The 14,680-nt window shown below is 38.1% G+C and overlaps 1 protein-coding gene across 1 annotated transcript; it reads left to right on the top strand.

Moving 5' to 3' along the window:
• The first annotated feature begins 13,115 nt into the window (after window positions 1–13,115).
• On the top strand, window positions 13,116–14,420 carry LOC136858656 (enolase-like). The gene has a single exon (XM_067138373.2). It carries the CDS (start codon window positions 13,116–13,118, stop codon window positions 14,418–14,420), a length of 1,305 nt encoding a protein of 434 aa, XP_066994474.1.
• Window positions 14,421–14,680: the final 260 nt, after the last annotated feature.

The following is a 14,680-nucleotide window of genomic DNA, read 5'->3' as shown; positions in this document are numbered from 1 at the left end:
TAATGGGGTCGGAACGTGATATACAATCGGCCCAGTTTTATGGCTGGATACCATTTCGAACCAATCCTATTTGTAAGGAATTAACAATACACAGATAAAATCCTTGGCCTGGCCGGGAATCGAATCGGGAACCTTGTTGGTGGTGATTATTGTTTTAAGAGGAAGTAAAACTAAGCAGCCATTCTCTGTATAACAATAATCAGAGAGAAAAATGGAAGGAATCCGACACTTCAAAAAATGAAGATATCGGTCAAGGAAGCGCCACGGAGGGCGTAAAAATTGAAGAACAATAAAAATAAAAGGGAATTTAATCAAACAAAATATACCCTCTATAAGCGTGACAAAGTGTCACAATTATGAAAGTGTTCAAGTATGATCTACTTCTCCAGCAATTACATTCATGTTGATGTGATTACATGTTAGTTAAGGGCTTAATTTAATTGTCAAACAGAGATTCAAACTTCTCTCCACCCAAATTCAATAATTTCAAACACTCATGGACTTACACAAAGATTTAACACCTATGTAACTTGATTCAAACGTAACCACTTATAGCTGCATAATGAATTATACATTTTAATTAATATTTTACCTCTGCACATTAACTGGATGTAAGATCACTTTCCTTTCTTGTGTAATGTTTGACCTCAGGACATCACACCCTGTGGCGTCGTCACTCCCACTACATTTTAATATGATTTACTGATTATGGTATTAATATGGCTCCTATAACCTGTCATTGCTGAATGTCACCATCTGACTGTATTAAACTATATTACATAACTAGCTGATGTACCCGCGCTTTGCTACGGGATTCTCAGAAAGACTGGCCTTGTGGTTTTCCTAACTGAAGTAAACAAAGGCCATTACAAAAACGTCAGTAGGAAAGTAGCGATGTTAAAATAATAATAATAATAATAATAATAATAATAATAATAATAATAATAATAATAATAATTTCGTGTGGCTATTTCTAGCCGGGTGCAGCCCTTGTAAGGCAGACCGTCCGAAGAGGGTGGGCGGCATCTGCCATGTGTAGGTAACTGCGTGTTATTGTGGTGGAGGATAGTGTTATGTGTGGTATGAGTTGCAGGGATGTTGGGGACAGCACGAACACCCAGTTCCCGAGCCAAGGGAATTAGCCATTTAAGGTTAAAATCTCCAACCCGGCCGGGAATCGAACCCGGGACCTCTGGAACAAAGGCCAGCACGCTATCCATTTAGCCATGGAGCCAGACAGTGTTATATAAAATACTCGATCAAATTAAAAACCGCACATTTTCTCACTTTTAACGAACAGCACTACGGTGCCAATCGAAGAGTGCATGGTTTTCCGTGGTTTCCCATTTTCACACCAGGCAAATGCTGGGGCTGTACCTTAATTAAGGCCACGGCCGCTTCCTTCCTACTCCCAGCCCTTCCCTGTCCGATCGTCGCCGTAAGGCCTATCTGTGTCGGCGCGACGTAAAGCAACTACTGTAGTAGTAGTCTAACAGTGCAAAGTTCCAGAGCAGGAATGACCAGGCCGCAGACACTCGTCATCACTCCTCTGCCATAATTCTCTTAAATATGCAAACTGCTCATTCCAATCAGTGCCTCAGAGTACGGATTGAATAGCTCGAATGCTATGATGAACCAGTGTGTTATGTACCAGTAGTGTCAGAAAATTCATGAACCAGAAGAATAGCATGCTAAAGAAGAAAGTTATCCAACTCCCCAGCTACTTCCCGCCAATATTCAGGCAGGCTATCACACTCGGTACGACTGGGCGAGTTGGCCGTGTGGTTAGGGACGCGCAGCTGTGAGCGTGCATCCGGTGGATTCGAACCCCACTGTCGGCAACCCTGAAGAAGGTATTCCGTGGCTTCCCATTTTCACACCAGGCAAATGCTGGGTCTGTATCTTAATTAAGATCAAGGCCGCTTTCTTCACACTCCTAGCCCTTTCCTATCCCATCGTCGCCATTAAGACCTATCTGTGTCGGTGCGACGTAAGGCGATTTTCATCCTAACTATCGTAGATGTGTGGCAACAGAAGACACAAAGCCCATCAAAACAAACAATGGTCAATGTAATGTTATTGTTGTTCAATGTTACGCGCTTTCAATATTGTAGGCCTTCACATTTAGTTTTCTTCCGACTCTGAAATACCACTCTTATCATAGTCGGCACGATAAAATTGAATAAAACATAAATGGTCGGAAATTGCATTCTCTATAACTTTCGTTATGTAGTACTTTTCGATAGGACCGATAGCATAGGTATTTAAAAATTAAATTTGAGACGTCTACCCCTAAACTACAGTTTCATACAGGGTGCATAAAACTGTTTATAGTTTAGACTATAGTTTCTTATTCCCCGACTCTATATACCAACTTTCATTAAATTCTGTTAACCCATTTTCTCGTGGTTCGGCGTCGATATGGACTTGGCAACAAAAATACAAATTCATGAATATTTGTGTTATCAAAGCCGGTGCGGTAACAATGTATGACATAAATGATCGGAAATTTAATTCTATATAACTTTAGTTATGTAGTATTTATCGATAGGACCACTAATAATATAAATATTTGATGATTAAATTTTAGGCCTTCCCCTAAACTACCATTTCACTCAGCGTGAGTAAAATGATTTATGGCCTAGATTGTAGGGGCTCATCCCCCGACTTCACATACCAAATTTTATTAAATTCTCTTCAGCCGTTTTCTTGTGATGCGTGTACATACAGACAGACAGACAGACAGACAGACAGACAGACAGACAGTCAGAAATTACGGAAAAGTAAAAAATGCATTTCCTTGTTACTATGGACATGACCGATATAAAAATACTATTCTTTTCAAATTCTGAGTAATGTACAGACAAAACTCTCATTTTATATATATAGATGCATTGCCACGACTACCGATTACCTTTATTACAAATTCACAAAGTTGATATCATTAACACGGTATGGACCATTTAATTTACGAGGTCAATATCGTATATTTATTTTTACTACCTGGTCAACTGAACAGCCATTGTTTACATACTGAATGACACGAGTTGATCGTATATGTCTCGTAAGAACATGGAATATTTATACACTCATAATTACCCACCAATAACACTTGTACATTCGCGACCAACCTGTCCTCATTTTACACATGAATAAATTATACAAAACTGGATATGCTGCTCAGAGCTGATTATTTGTTGTGTTTGTTGCACGAGTATAATAGTGAATCAAAGACGAAGTTTAACTAATTTAACGCAAGGTGTCATATTTATCTAACACTAATGAGCAATGGTGGGTAAAATCTTTCACCTAAAAAAAACACAAATTATTATGATACTGGGAAAACTCAGTTAAACATCACCTACTCTAACAAATGTGAACACAGCTGACATACAAACATATCCTATTGATAATTTATTTACATGCCAATTCACGCGTTAATCTACTGACAATATAAGGCTTACTGAATTGCGTAGTTAACTAATCTACGACGTCAGTTAATTTCAGTGCCGGTTGATTCATTATCACTGAAATTCTGAGTTTTACCTTTCCATGGTCATTCACTAATATACAATAAAATCTATGACATCTCACGTGCTATCTTCACAAGAAAATTGATATCCAATCCATAGAACATGAAAGAAAACTCTCCAAGTTAATCAAATTTATTATTATTATTATTATTATTATTATCATTATTATTATATTTTACTACCCTTTCTAAACTCCCCCAGTGTAAACAATTGGGTATTATTGTTGCTTCAATTAGCATAACTTACGAATTCATGAGCCTTATGTTTGTCTTACCAATAGATACGCGATGGTGACTTGCGTAGGATTATCTCACATAATTTTGGTCCTACAGCTTCCTTGATGAGTATTTATTTTTAATTCATTTTCATATCCATTTCGTCGAATTCACTTTGTATTCATATTCCAGAATTCATCCTTTTTTGGCTCCCGTTTATAGAGCTCTGCATATCGCCTCTCATCTGCTTATTTTCACTATTATCTTCAGCTTATCCGCTGGCATTGAAATACCCCCTTTTTATCTCATCTTGTCCTTTCGGGACATTATTACGTATAATGCTCATTATAATACTTCTTATTGGACCATCAAATATTCAACATCAAGTCTTACACACATTGACCGTTGCTTGCGCACTTAAAGAAATGGCTCTGGTATTTTATTGTGACATAATTCCAATTTGTTTCTCTGGCCCTACACTAATGCTACTCCAATTAAGGTATACTATTTCCTCATTATCAAACACATTGACGGGATTTCTACTCATTCGGGTTATCAAAATAGGATCACTTCACTTTTCACTAAATGCTTATTATAATTATTATTATTCACCCCAAAAATTAATTATAGCATCGTACTGATTGTTATTAACGAACGAATACGTCATAAATATCATTATTACTTAATTATTACTGTGGATTTCACCTGATCTACGCCAATCTAATGCCCTTAAGAAGGAATTTCACAAGATCTTGAGAAATTCTTGTCTACCCGTGCATAGTGACCTGCCACTTTTGAATCTTAATAGACTAAAATCACGCCATCCAAATCTGCATAATGCTGCTGGCATGGATGCTAAGGATTTTAAATCTCTTGATGAGTGGAAAGGTAGATGGGAAGCAGCAACAGATGTGTACCTGCATACCTTCTTCTCAGGTCCCAGACTTCCAAGCGGATCCCACCTACCAGGCAAGACCTGGACTGCCCTGAATAGAATCAGAACAGGACATGGCCGATGCAGAGCCGCTCTCCATAAGTGGAAAAAGCTACCTAATCCAGACTGTGACTGGGGAGCTCCCCACAAGATTATTCATCATACGGTGATGAACATGACTTCCTGCTGGTAACTCCATATGCTGTACGGTGGATTGAAAAATTTGATATTCAGTTTTGAAATACAAATTACTTTGTTTCACATCTGTAAATATGTATATATATTACTGATATTGTCTGTATAAGCCGTACGCTAAATAATTACTGTGGATCCAATATTGACTTCATTAAGTTGCTGCCTCTCTCAAGAATTATTATTATTATTATTATTATTATTATTATTATTATTATTATTATTATTATTATTATTATTATTAGTATTATCTCGTGAGATTTTGGAATACTTGATCTTTAAAAGACTGTTGAGTATCATATTTCCTACACCAAATATCACATTACATTTTTTCAACATTACCTCTAGACCTATTATTACAAATAATAATAGCTCCATATTCGTGAATCGGACTTACCAAACATTAATAAGCTTTACTTTTGGCACCAGGATTAGCTTTCTTGATATTTTCATAATAAAATGTGACGATCTCCAGGATTTGTTAACTACATTTTCCACTTGCTCTAACGAGTTCAAGTCTTTTCTTATAGCAACACCTAATTACAACTATCAACTTCAACAACAATTTTCCTTTCACGTTCGTAATCCCTCTTTCCTGTCATTTGCTTTTTACTGATACAAAATTTCTTGCTTTTTCCGCTGTGGATTTTCATTCGATTTTCACGCGCCCATTTTAAAATCGTATCTAAATCCTGCTGAATTGTTCTTCCTCCTTTGTTGTTATCTCCCGGTATATGACGCAATCATCAGCAAAGAGACGCACTTCCAATTTTATCGAATCAGGCATATTATTCATGAAAAGTATGAAAAGAATTGGCCCAATAACGCTACCCTAAGCCACATCAGACGTAACGTTTATTGGAGAAGATAGCGTTTCTCCCACGCGCACCCTCTAAGTTCTTCCATTGAGGCGTTCTCCTATCTATTTCAAAACTCTGATGTCAATGTCCGTACGGTCATGATAATATTGCTGGGGAGGTTCTGAAGTAGGTGGTACAGTTATTCTACACTATTTGGAAATACTATTTACTGTGTCTCTCAACAATACGCAAATTCCAGATGACTGGAAGAAAGCAGCTGTAGTCCCGATTTTTAAACAGGCTGCCAATGGTCAACTATAGAGCCATTAATCTTACGTCCATTGTATGCAAACAAATGGAACATCTCATTTCGGAATATCTAAGGGAACAATGCGAGAAAAGTTCTTGGATTAATAGCCGTCAACATGGTTTTAGAAAAGGGTATCCTGCGAGAGCCAGATGTTGTCGCTCTTTCAAGGTATTAGCGAGTCATTAGACAAAAGTGTCCAAGTTGGAGCTACTGTACTTGATTTTGCTAAAGCATTTGATGTAGTATCACATAACATTCTGATCCGAAAATTGGTGGAAATGAACATTGATAAAATGGGTGGTTCTTTGGATCCGGGAATTTTTGACAGACCGCACGCAGAGGGTAAAGGTGCGAATCAAATATTCCTGCGAAGTTTCTATAACGTTGGGAGTAGTACAGGGTAGTGTTACAGGGCCTCTGCTATTTACGGCGGTTATCAACGATCTGCCGAACGAAATTCGAAGTGAATACAGATTGTTTGCGGACGACTGCATAATATACAGAATAATACAGAATGTTGGCGGTAATAGGTTATTACAAGTCGATCTAACTATACTCCAAAATTGTGTACTCGACAACAAAATGAAAATATGCTAAATTCCCGAAAATGCAGTCTCATAAGAATGGGAAAGACCACTGATCTCTATACATGGATCGCTGATGGCAGGTCTCCGCTGCAGGAGAAAGTACGCCAAGTTGAACGCGCGGTTCGCCATGTTGGCGTACCCAACCTCGAGCTCTCCTTATGGGGAAGCAATGATAATATAGTCAATTTTAGGTCGCAATTAATGGCGCATTGGAATAATTAAAATATAGAGACATGTTCACTCAAAGCATAAGGACATTGGGATCACTGACACGTCATTCCGAGGTCAGTAAATCTCCGGGATAGCAATAAAAATGAGTGTATAATAACGGCCGGCAAATATTAACTTAGGTGCTGAATACATGCAATTAGCGATCGGTAACACAATACGAGTGAAAACCAGTTTCTGGAAACATTGCTGTAAATTGTATACATGTATTCCACGAAATTATGCATTCTTAAAATGATGTACCTATATACGTAGCTCAATATACAGGCCTAGATTCGACATATCGTAATCGGTGCTTGATAATGAATTTCTGTTTCCTGTTTCCAAGAAATAACGCGCATATTATCAAATTAAAATATCATTGAAGCAAATGTACACATTTATAAAACCAGCAAATATTCAAAACTAGTCAATATATCACATTATCTACAGCTTAATGTACTATTACAGACCTCTTTAATTAAATTCAGCTAGCAAAGTGATATTGATAGTCATCATCAGAAATATGTAACACCAGTTAAAAGAGTCCCAAATACCACGAATAGTATAATGGAATAGCCCCAAACACCCACCACACTTTCCCTTCTCCCACCACTCCAGTGTCTGAAACCCATAATTATTACTGATGTAAATAAGGTCTAGAATTCCTCCAGACTTCATTTTCTAAGACTGTTATAAGTTCACGTCAATTATTTCATCGAAACCGTCAGTTTAATTATGAGAAAAAAATATATAAGTAAATCTTTACTTGCAGTTAATGTTCAGCAAAATTGAAAACAGTTGGCTGTACATCACTTCTAAGGTGTACAGTTTGTCCATTTCTATCAAAACAGTCTTCCTCTAAGTGATCCGAGCAGAGAACAGCTGTTTTAGAAGTCTCCCAATTCTCCCGCCTGATACTCCTAATCGATGATCTTAGATGTTCGGGTCTCGAGAAAGGAAACCTACAAAAATTAATTGCCATTTTGCTCCCGGAATATGCGAAATAAGATACAATAAACCTAAAACTCAAAACACTACCCTAGGAAGATTCTTATGTACAGTATAAAACTCCCCGAGCCGGGCTGAGTGGCTCAGACGGTTAAGGCGCTGGCCTTCTAACCCCAACTTGGCAGGTTCGATCCTGGCTCAGTCCGGTGGTGTTTGAAGGTGCTCAAATACGACAGCCCCGTGTCGGTAGATTTACTGGCACGTAAAAGAACTCCTGCGGGACTAAATTCCGGCACCTCGGCGTCTCCGAAGACCTTAAAAAAGTAGTTAGTGGGACGTAAAGCAAATAACATTATTATTAAAACTCCCCGATGAAATGATTTCTCCTTCTGCTGATCGGTTCTGTTTGTACATCCATAAGCTGAATACTGCAGTATGTTAATACCCCGTAGAATGTTTCTTCATTCATATTTCAGATAAACACATACATATTTAAATTTAATCTTGTAATTCACAAGCATACTACAAGGCAACGAACCTAAATTCGTAAAATACACTACTATTTACTTTGCAATAACACAGCACAGAACACTCGTGAAACTACAATCAAGAGGCCTGGCGTCACTGAACTAAGCATAAACAAAGCAAGCGCGCTCCTCGTGGTCTATTGCACCATGCGCTCGCTGCCATCTTACGACGCCAGTCATCTTCTATTCGGCTTACTGCTACCCAAGCTACCAGCCATCCAGGTATAGAGATCAGTGGGAAAGACACATAGGCAAGGGGACTTTCAATATTTTCTTGAATCGGACGCTCTTGTAGTGGGTGACTCATGCAAGTACTTAGTAATTCACGTAAAGATAGATATAAAATGGGACACCCACGTAGGAAGTGTAATTTCTAAATCGTACAAGTCCTTAAACTTCGTAGTGAGGGTGCTAAAGGACAGCAGTTCCCAGGCGAAGGCGCAGGGCTATGTACCACTCAAGCCAGTCCCGGAATAAGGAGCAGCCGTATAGGATCCATTCCAAACAGGACTCATTAATGAACTTGAAATGGTACAGCGAAAGGCTGCAAGATTCGTGCTGAATGATTTCAGTCCTAGAAGTAGTCAGACAAGTATGATACAAAAACTTGGGTGGAAGACGCTGGGGACTAGAAGGAAACGAACACGGTTATGTGCCACGTATAATACCTATACGAATAAGCCAGTTTGGGGAGAGATGAACAGTCGACTAGAAAAGCTCTCTTACATATGCAGGAGAGATCATCCGAATAAAGTAAAAGGTAGATCGCAGAATACTAAGGGCCGAATTCATATACAGCACTTCTACATAAGTGAACCTTATAAGCCAGGTTTCATTTCATATTACCTACTTAAGTGCCCCACTTATTGCTATAAGTGGACCTCCCACACACACACTTAAGTGTTATGTTGCAGCAAGTTGGAGGATAATGATTTTGCTCAATATGTTGCATTTCATTCACAGAATGCTTTCTGTGCACAAAGCAGTGATGGAAAATCCTGTCGAAATGTAATGTGACCAACAATTTAAGGAAGGGTTATTATTTGCAATTGGCTTTACGTCGCACCGACACCGACTGGTCTTATGGCGACGAAGGGATAGGAAAGGCCCAGGATTGGGAAAGAAGCAGCCGTGGCGTTAATTAAGGTACAGCCCGAGCATTTGCCTGGAGTGAAAATGGGAAACCACGGAAAACCCATATACAGGGCTGCCGACAATGGGCCTCGAACCCACCATCTCCCGGATGCAAGCCCACAGCCGCGCGCCCCTAACCGCACGGCCAACTCGCCCGGTTTTTGTTTTAGTAAAGTGACAGTTAAGAATATTCTTTTTCCTTTGATTGAGAGAGTGAACATAACCTCTAGAGGACTCAACTATCTCACCATTAATGAAGATATTGTTTTGAGATTTTATGCCACCTCTTAATTTCAGATTATTATTATTATTATTATTATTATTATTATTATTATTATTATGCGTAATTAATTGGACACATGTTACAAATTGATAAGTTATCAAGACTCTAGGCCTATAGAAAAGTAAAGATCAATCCTTATTTCTCAGAAAAATGAACGTGTTGCAGTACCACCATATAATTCAGGGTTGGTTTGTACTAATTATATCAGGTTAATCAACCAATCGTTTGTCGGATTATATCATATGTTTCTGAAATCATGGCATCAAACATCAAAACATACTATTTAAATATTATTGTAGAAGTAATTAGGCATACTACCATGTAAGGGCTGCGGATATATCTGTCAAATAATTAAAAGTGTTGTAAGGCTAGATATTTTACATTTGGAGAAATATTCGTACACGTTCGAGTACCTGAATAACTACAAGCATATTATATTAAGAAAAAAAAAAACTGGGCATTTTCGTACTTTGCATTATCCACAAGATTTTTTTTCCAAGCCATTCATATTCTGCTCAGAAACTGCGTCGATCTGCTTGTTCTATACTATATGCATGTACTTCGACACAAGTTCTTACAAATGAATATTTACTATAAGTGATCCCTTATTACTCAATGGTTCCACTTATGTTTAAGTGCTGTCTATGACTTCGGCTCTAACTATAGTAAATATTCGTTCCTAAATCGGGGAACTGATTATTTGAATTCATTACCCGCAGCTGTCTTAGAGCCTTTTCCCAAAAATGTAAAATGCTTCATGAATTGAGTCCTGTGTACTGTAAATTGCGTGTAAATGTTTATGTGACGGTGGCATATTTTAACGTAATGCTCAATCCACTGTAAATCGTAGTATTAAAGTATTAACGCATCTGAATTATTTAAGGTATGTGTGAATTTGTATATGAACGTTTTGTATTTGCAACGGTATGATAGTGTAAAAAATTCGAAATACTTATGGTACGTTTGAATTTGTAAATGACGGTGTTGTATTGTTAATCTGGTGATATTTCTTGTAATATTTTCTTTTCATGGAATTGCTTGTTGTACTCTTGTTGTGGTAGTAGTAGTAGCAGTAGTTGTTGCTGTTGTTGGGTAATTATGTGTTAACTTTATGATCATACTACCGTAAATGATCACTGCCACCGGGATATTTTCCAATTGCGATGTATTTGTTAATAAAAATCCCAGAACTCAGCTAAGGGCATTGTGGTCGCCAACCCACGCTCCCAAGTCGACAACCTTTGGGAACCCTTTTAGTCACCCCTTACAACAAGGAGGAGAGGGTATGATGCGCAAAGGTATCACCCAAATATCACTATAAAATTTGTCACAAATGGAACATAATAATTGCTTTTACACATATCAAGTGAAAAATCCCTGGCAAATTAAGAAATACCGTCGTTATTTGAGAAATATGAAAACATATTTAAGGCTTGTAGACAGGACTGGTTTATGTCGTACTACGCTGCTGGTGCCGTCTTTTGTTACTTTCTTCAGGTCCAGGGCTAGCACCGTGGAATGGGAGGGCTATGTCTGTGGATTCTCATTATCTTTGTCCATTCGCTGCTGGTGACGTCTTTTGTTACTTTATTCAGGTCCAGGGCTAGCACCGTGGAATGGGAGTGCTATGTCTGTAGATTCTCATTATCTTTGGCCAGTACAAACAGCAAAATGGAGGTCAAAAGAAAAATAGCATGATCCCTGGACCAATAAATATTTTTATTTCTGTTCGAACGAAATCACTAGTCCACTGAATTTTTCTTATGTACATTGGCCATATCATTTTGTCGCCTATTAAATATTGCATATCGCGATACAATTCATGAAATGATGTCATTGACAAGTGAAGAATGAAACGAAAACAAAGAACTTCAGTGAACACAGATATCACACACGAAATTGTTCAAAGTGTAAGACAAAAAACATACGTGTGTCACTGTGAGCGCAACACCAAATGTACTTGTAAAGTAGTAAAGTACGTATCAATATTCTCCAAAAAACATATATTTCTTAATTTGCCAGGGATTTTTTGATATGTGTAAAAGTAATTATTATGTTCCATTTGTGACAAATTTTATAGTGATATTTAGGTGATACCAATGCGCACTATACCCAGGAGGAGATACTGTGGGTGTTATTCTACCACCCCCACCAACAAGGGAATGCAACAAAGGGACATCAATATTGATAATGGACACATCAAACCATTTTTGATCAACAGAATGAAATATGATGAGGTTCCTTTCTACAATACACAGGGAACCTTCGAATAAATTGGTATAAAAATCTTCAGTATACACCGGAGTAATACGAGTCACTTCAATATAATCACGGTGATTGCCATAACCTATTTTCCTATTAATGATTAATTTGTCTTTGGATATCTGAAAGTTGTGGTGTTGATATATTCACAATTGCATCGACAAGACACAGAACAGTTATGACTCATTACAAGTATCTATCACAGTTTTACCCTTAAAACATTTCCCCCATGACACAACAAAAGAAGCAAGTGAACCACCAAGCAGCACTCAAGATACGGCAGCAGTAAATTCTAAATACCATGTAATTATATACATATAATTAACGCATCGGAAATTAACATATCGCTTTTGAAAGTAACCATAACATTATTGAACACATGCAAATTAACCAACAGATATTGAAATCACGAATTCAAGCAACATGATAATATCTTCCGCTCGGACATGTGCGAAATACAAACCAGGCGCAATATAAACAAGACCCAATATCCTCGCAACGCATGGCCAAGGCTCACAGCTATTTACTCTGATATAGACTTATGCATTCCGATCTGATAATTGTAGCTGGTCTAGGTATGAGCAAGACGTCTGAGATATTGTAGTTGGTCTTGGATGTACATCCTCCAGTTCATCTGTTAATCTGTCACCGTAAATGAAACAATACCAGTTCTCGTTGAAAACTGCACCTGTTGTTATTGTATTCAGTGGATTCGTGTCGGTTGAAATAGACGTCAAGAAAAAACAAAAATCATGTACATTTGCTGCGACTACAATAAAGTGAAATACTTAGCTTATCGAGAGATAAATAGCATTTACTGAATTGTGATTCGTGACTGCATTGCTTAGCTTTCGGATCACCCTCCTGCATATGAAAAGATTTTGATCAAATTCAACGTCAGTGCTGCCTCCAGTGTATATATTGTCAAAATTAAACACGTACGTTTAGCAACACGATATTTCGCTTCTTGCGACTAGTGAGTGAAATAACAATATAAGGCGTTGCTAGGGAGCGGAAAGAGCATAATTTATTACCCTAGTTACTCATCAGTGTGTATGTTTCACACTTGTTTATTATACGTGTACATTGCATCGATATACTGAATCATAAAATTAAGAATTTGTTTCCAGCTGGAAAAAGACTGACTAAAATTGTGAATGTAAGGACAAGTTCCACCGACATGCCACTGCAGAAATGTATGGCGCGTCAGATCTTCGATTCTCGGGGTAATCCAACGGTTGAGGTTGATTTATTAACAGATCTTGGACTCTTCCGTGCTGCTGTTCCATCGGGTGCTAGTACTGGTGTTCATGAAGCTCTCGAACTCCGTGACAATGATAAGTCCAATTATGACGGGAAAGGCGTGCAAACTGCAGTGGATAACATCAATAAAATTATCGTACCATCGTTACTGAGGAGAGGTTTTGAGCCAACAGAGCAGAAAGAAATTGATGACTTTATGTTGAGCTTAGATGGTACAGAAAACAAATCAAATCTAGGTGCTAATGCAATATTAGGAATTTCATTGGCTGTATGTAAAGCAGGAGCAGCCAGGAAGTGCACTCCTCTTTATAAACATATAGCTGATTTGGCAGGTTACAATCATGTGATTCTTCCAGTTCCAGCATTCAACGTCATTAATGGCGGATCACACGCTGGGAATAAATTAGCAATGCAGGAGTTCATGATTCTCCCCACTGGAGCACGAACATTTACCGAGGCAATGAAGATTGGCACCGAGGTGTATCATCAGTTAAAGAAGGTAATCAAAGATCAGTTCGGTTTGGATGCTACAGCTGTAGGAGACGAAGGTGGCTTTGCTCCCAATATATCAGATCCCAAAGACGCCCTTAAACTAATTACAGATGCAATCGAAAAGGCTGGTTATACTGGGAGAGTAGAGATTGGCATGGATGTAGCAGCGTCTGAGTTCTATAAAGATGGGCTTTACGACTTGGACTTCAAGAATCCAAATTCCGATAAAAGTAAGTGGATAACTATGGATCAGTTAGGAGAACTTTATACAAGTTACATAAACGAATTTCCAATCGTGTCGATTGAAGATCCATTTGATCAAGACCACTTCGATGCTTGGTCCAAATTTACCTGTTCAGTACCGATACAGATTGTTGGTGATGATTTGACGGTGACCAATCCCACACGCATAGAGATGGCAGCTAGCAAGCAGGCCTGCAATTGCCTGTTATTGAAAGTAAATCAAATTGGTACTGTCACAGAGTCGATAAAAGCTCACAAGCTTGCCAAGCAGAATGGGTGGGGCACTATGGTGTCTCATCGTTCTGGCGAGACAGAGGATACGTTCATCGCGGACCTTGTGGTGGGATTGTGTACGGGTCAGATCAAAACTGGAGCACCTTGCAGATCTGAGAGGTTGTGCAAGTATAATCAACTTTTACGAATTGAAGAAGAACTTGGAAACACTGCCGTATTTGCTGGGAAGGACTTTCGTAAACCGATCATTTAATGAACTTGTTATATTTAATATTGAATGAATTATCCAAGTATTCCCTAATTAATGACATGTTTCTAGTTTAAAAAACTGTTGGTGATTTCAAGCTATGAACACATACCATTTGTGGAAAATAAATGTCAAATAGGGATTACACATGCCTTAATTCCATGTTTTTATAACTTTTAAGTTTTCAGTCTGACGGAACACGAAATATAAAAGTTATAACAATATAAAATACCTGTAAAATCTCACTTCGCATTGTATGAATGACA

The sequence above is a fragment of the Anabrus simplex genome, chromosome 1 (assembly GCF_040414725.1).
Source record: "Anabrus simplex isolate iqAnaSimp1 chromosome 1, ASM4041472v1, whole genome shotgun sequence".
NCBI classification, from domain to species: Eukaryota; Metazoa; Arthropoda; class Insecta; order Orthoptera; family Tettigoniidae; genus Anabrus; species Anabrus simplex.
The sequence above is the reverse complement of the archived record's forward strand: the minus strand, read 5'-3'. Positions and strand labels throughout refer to the sequence as shown.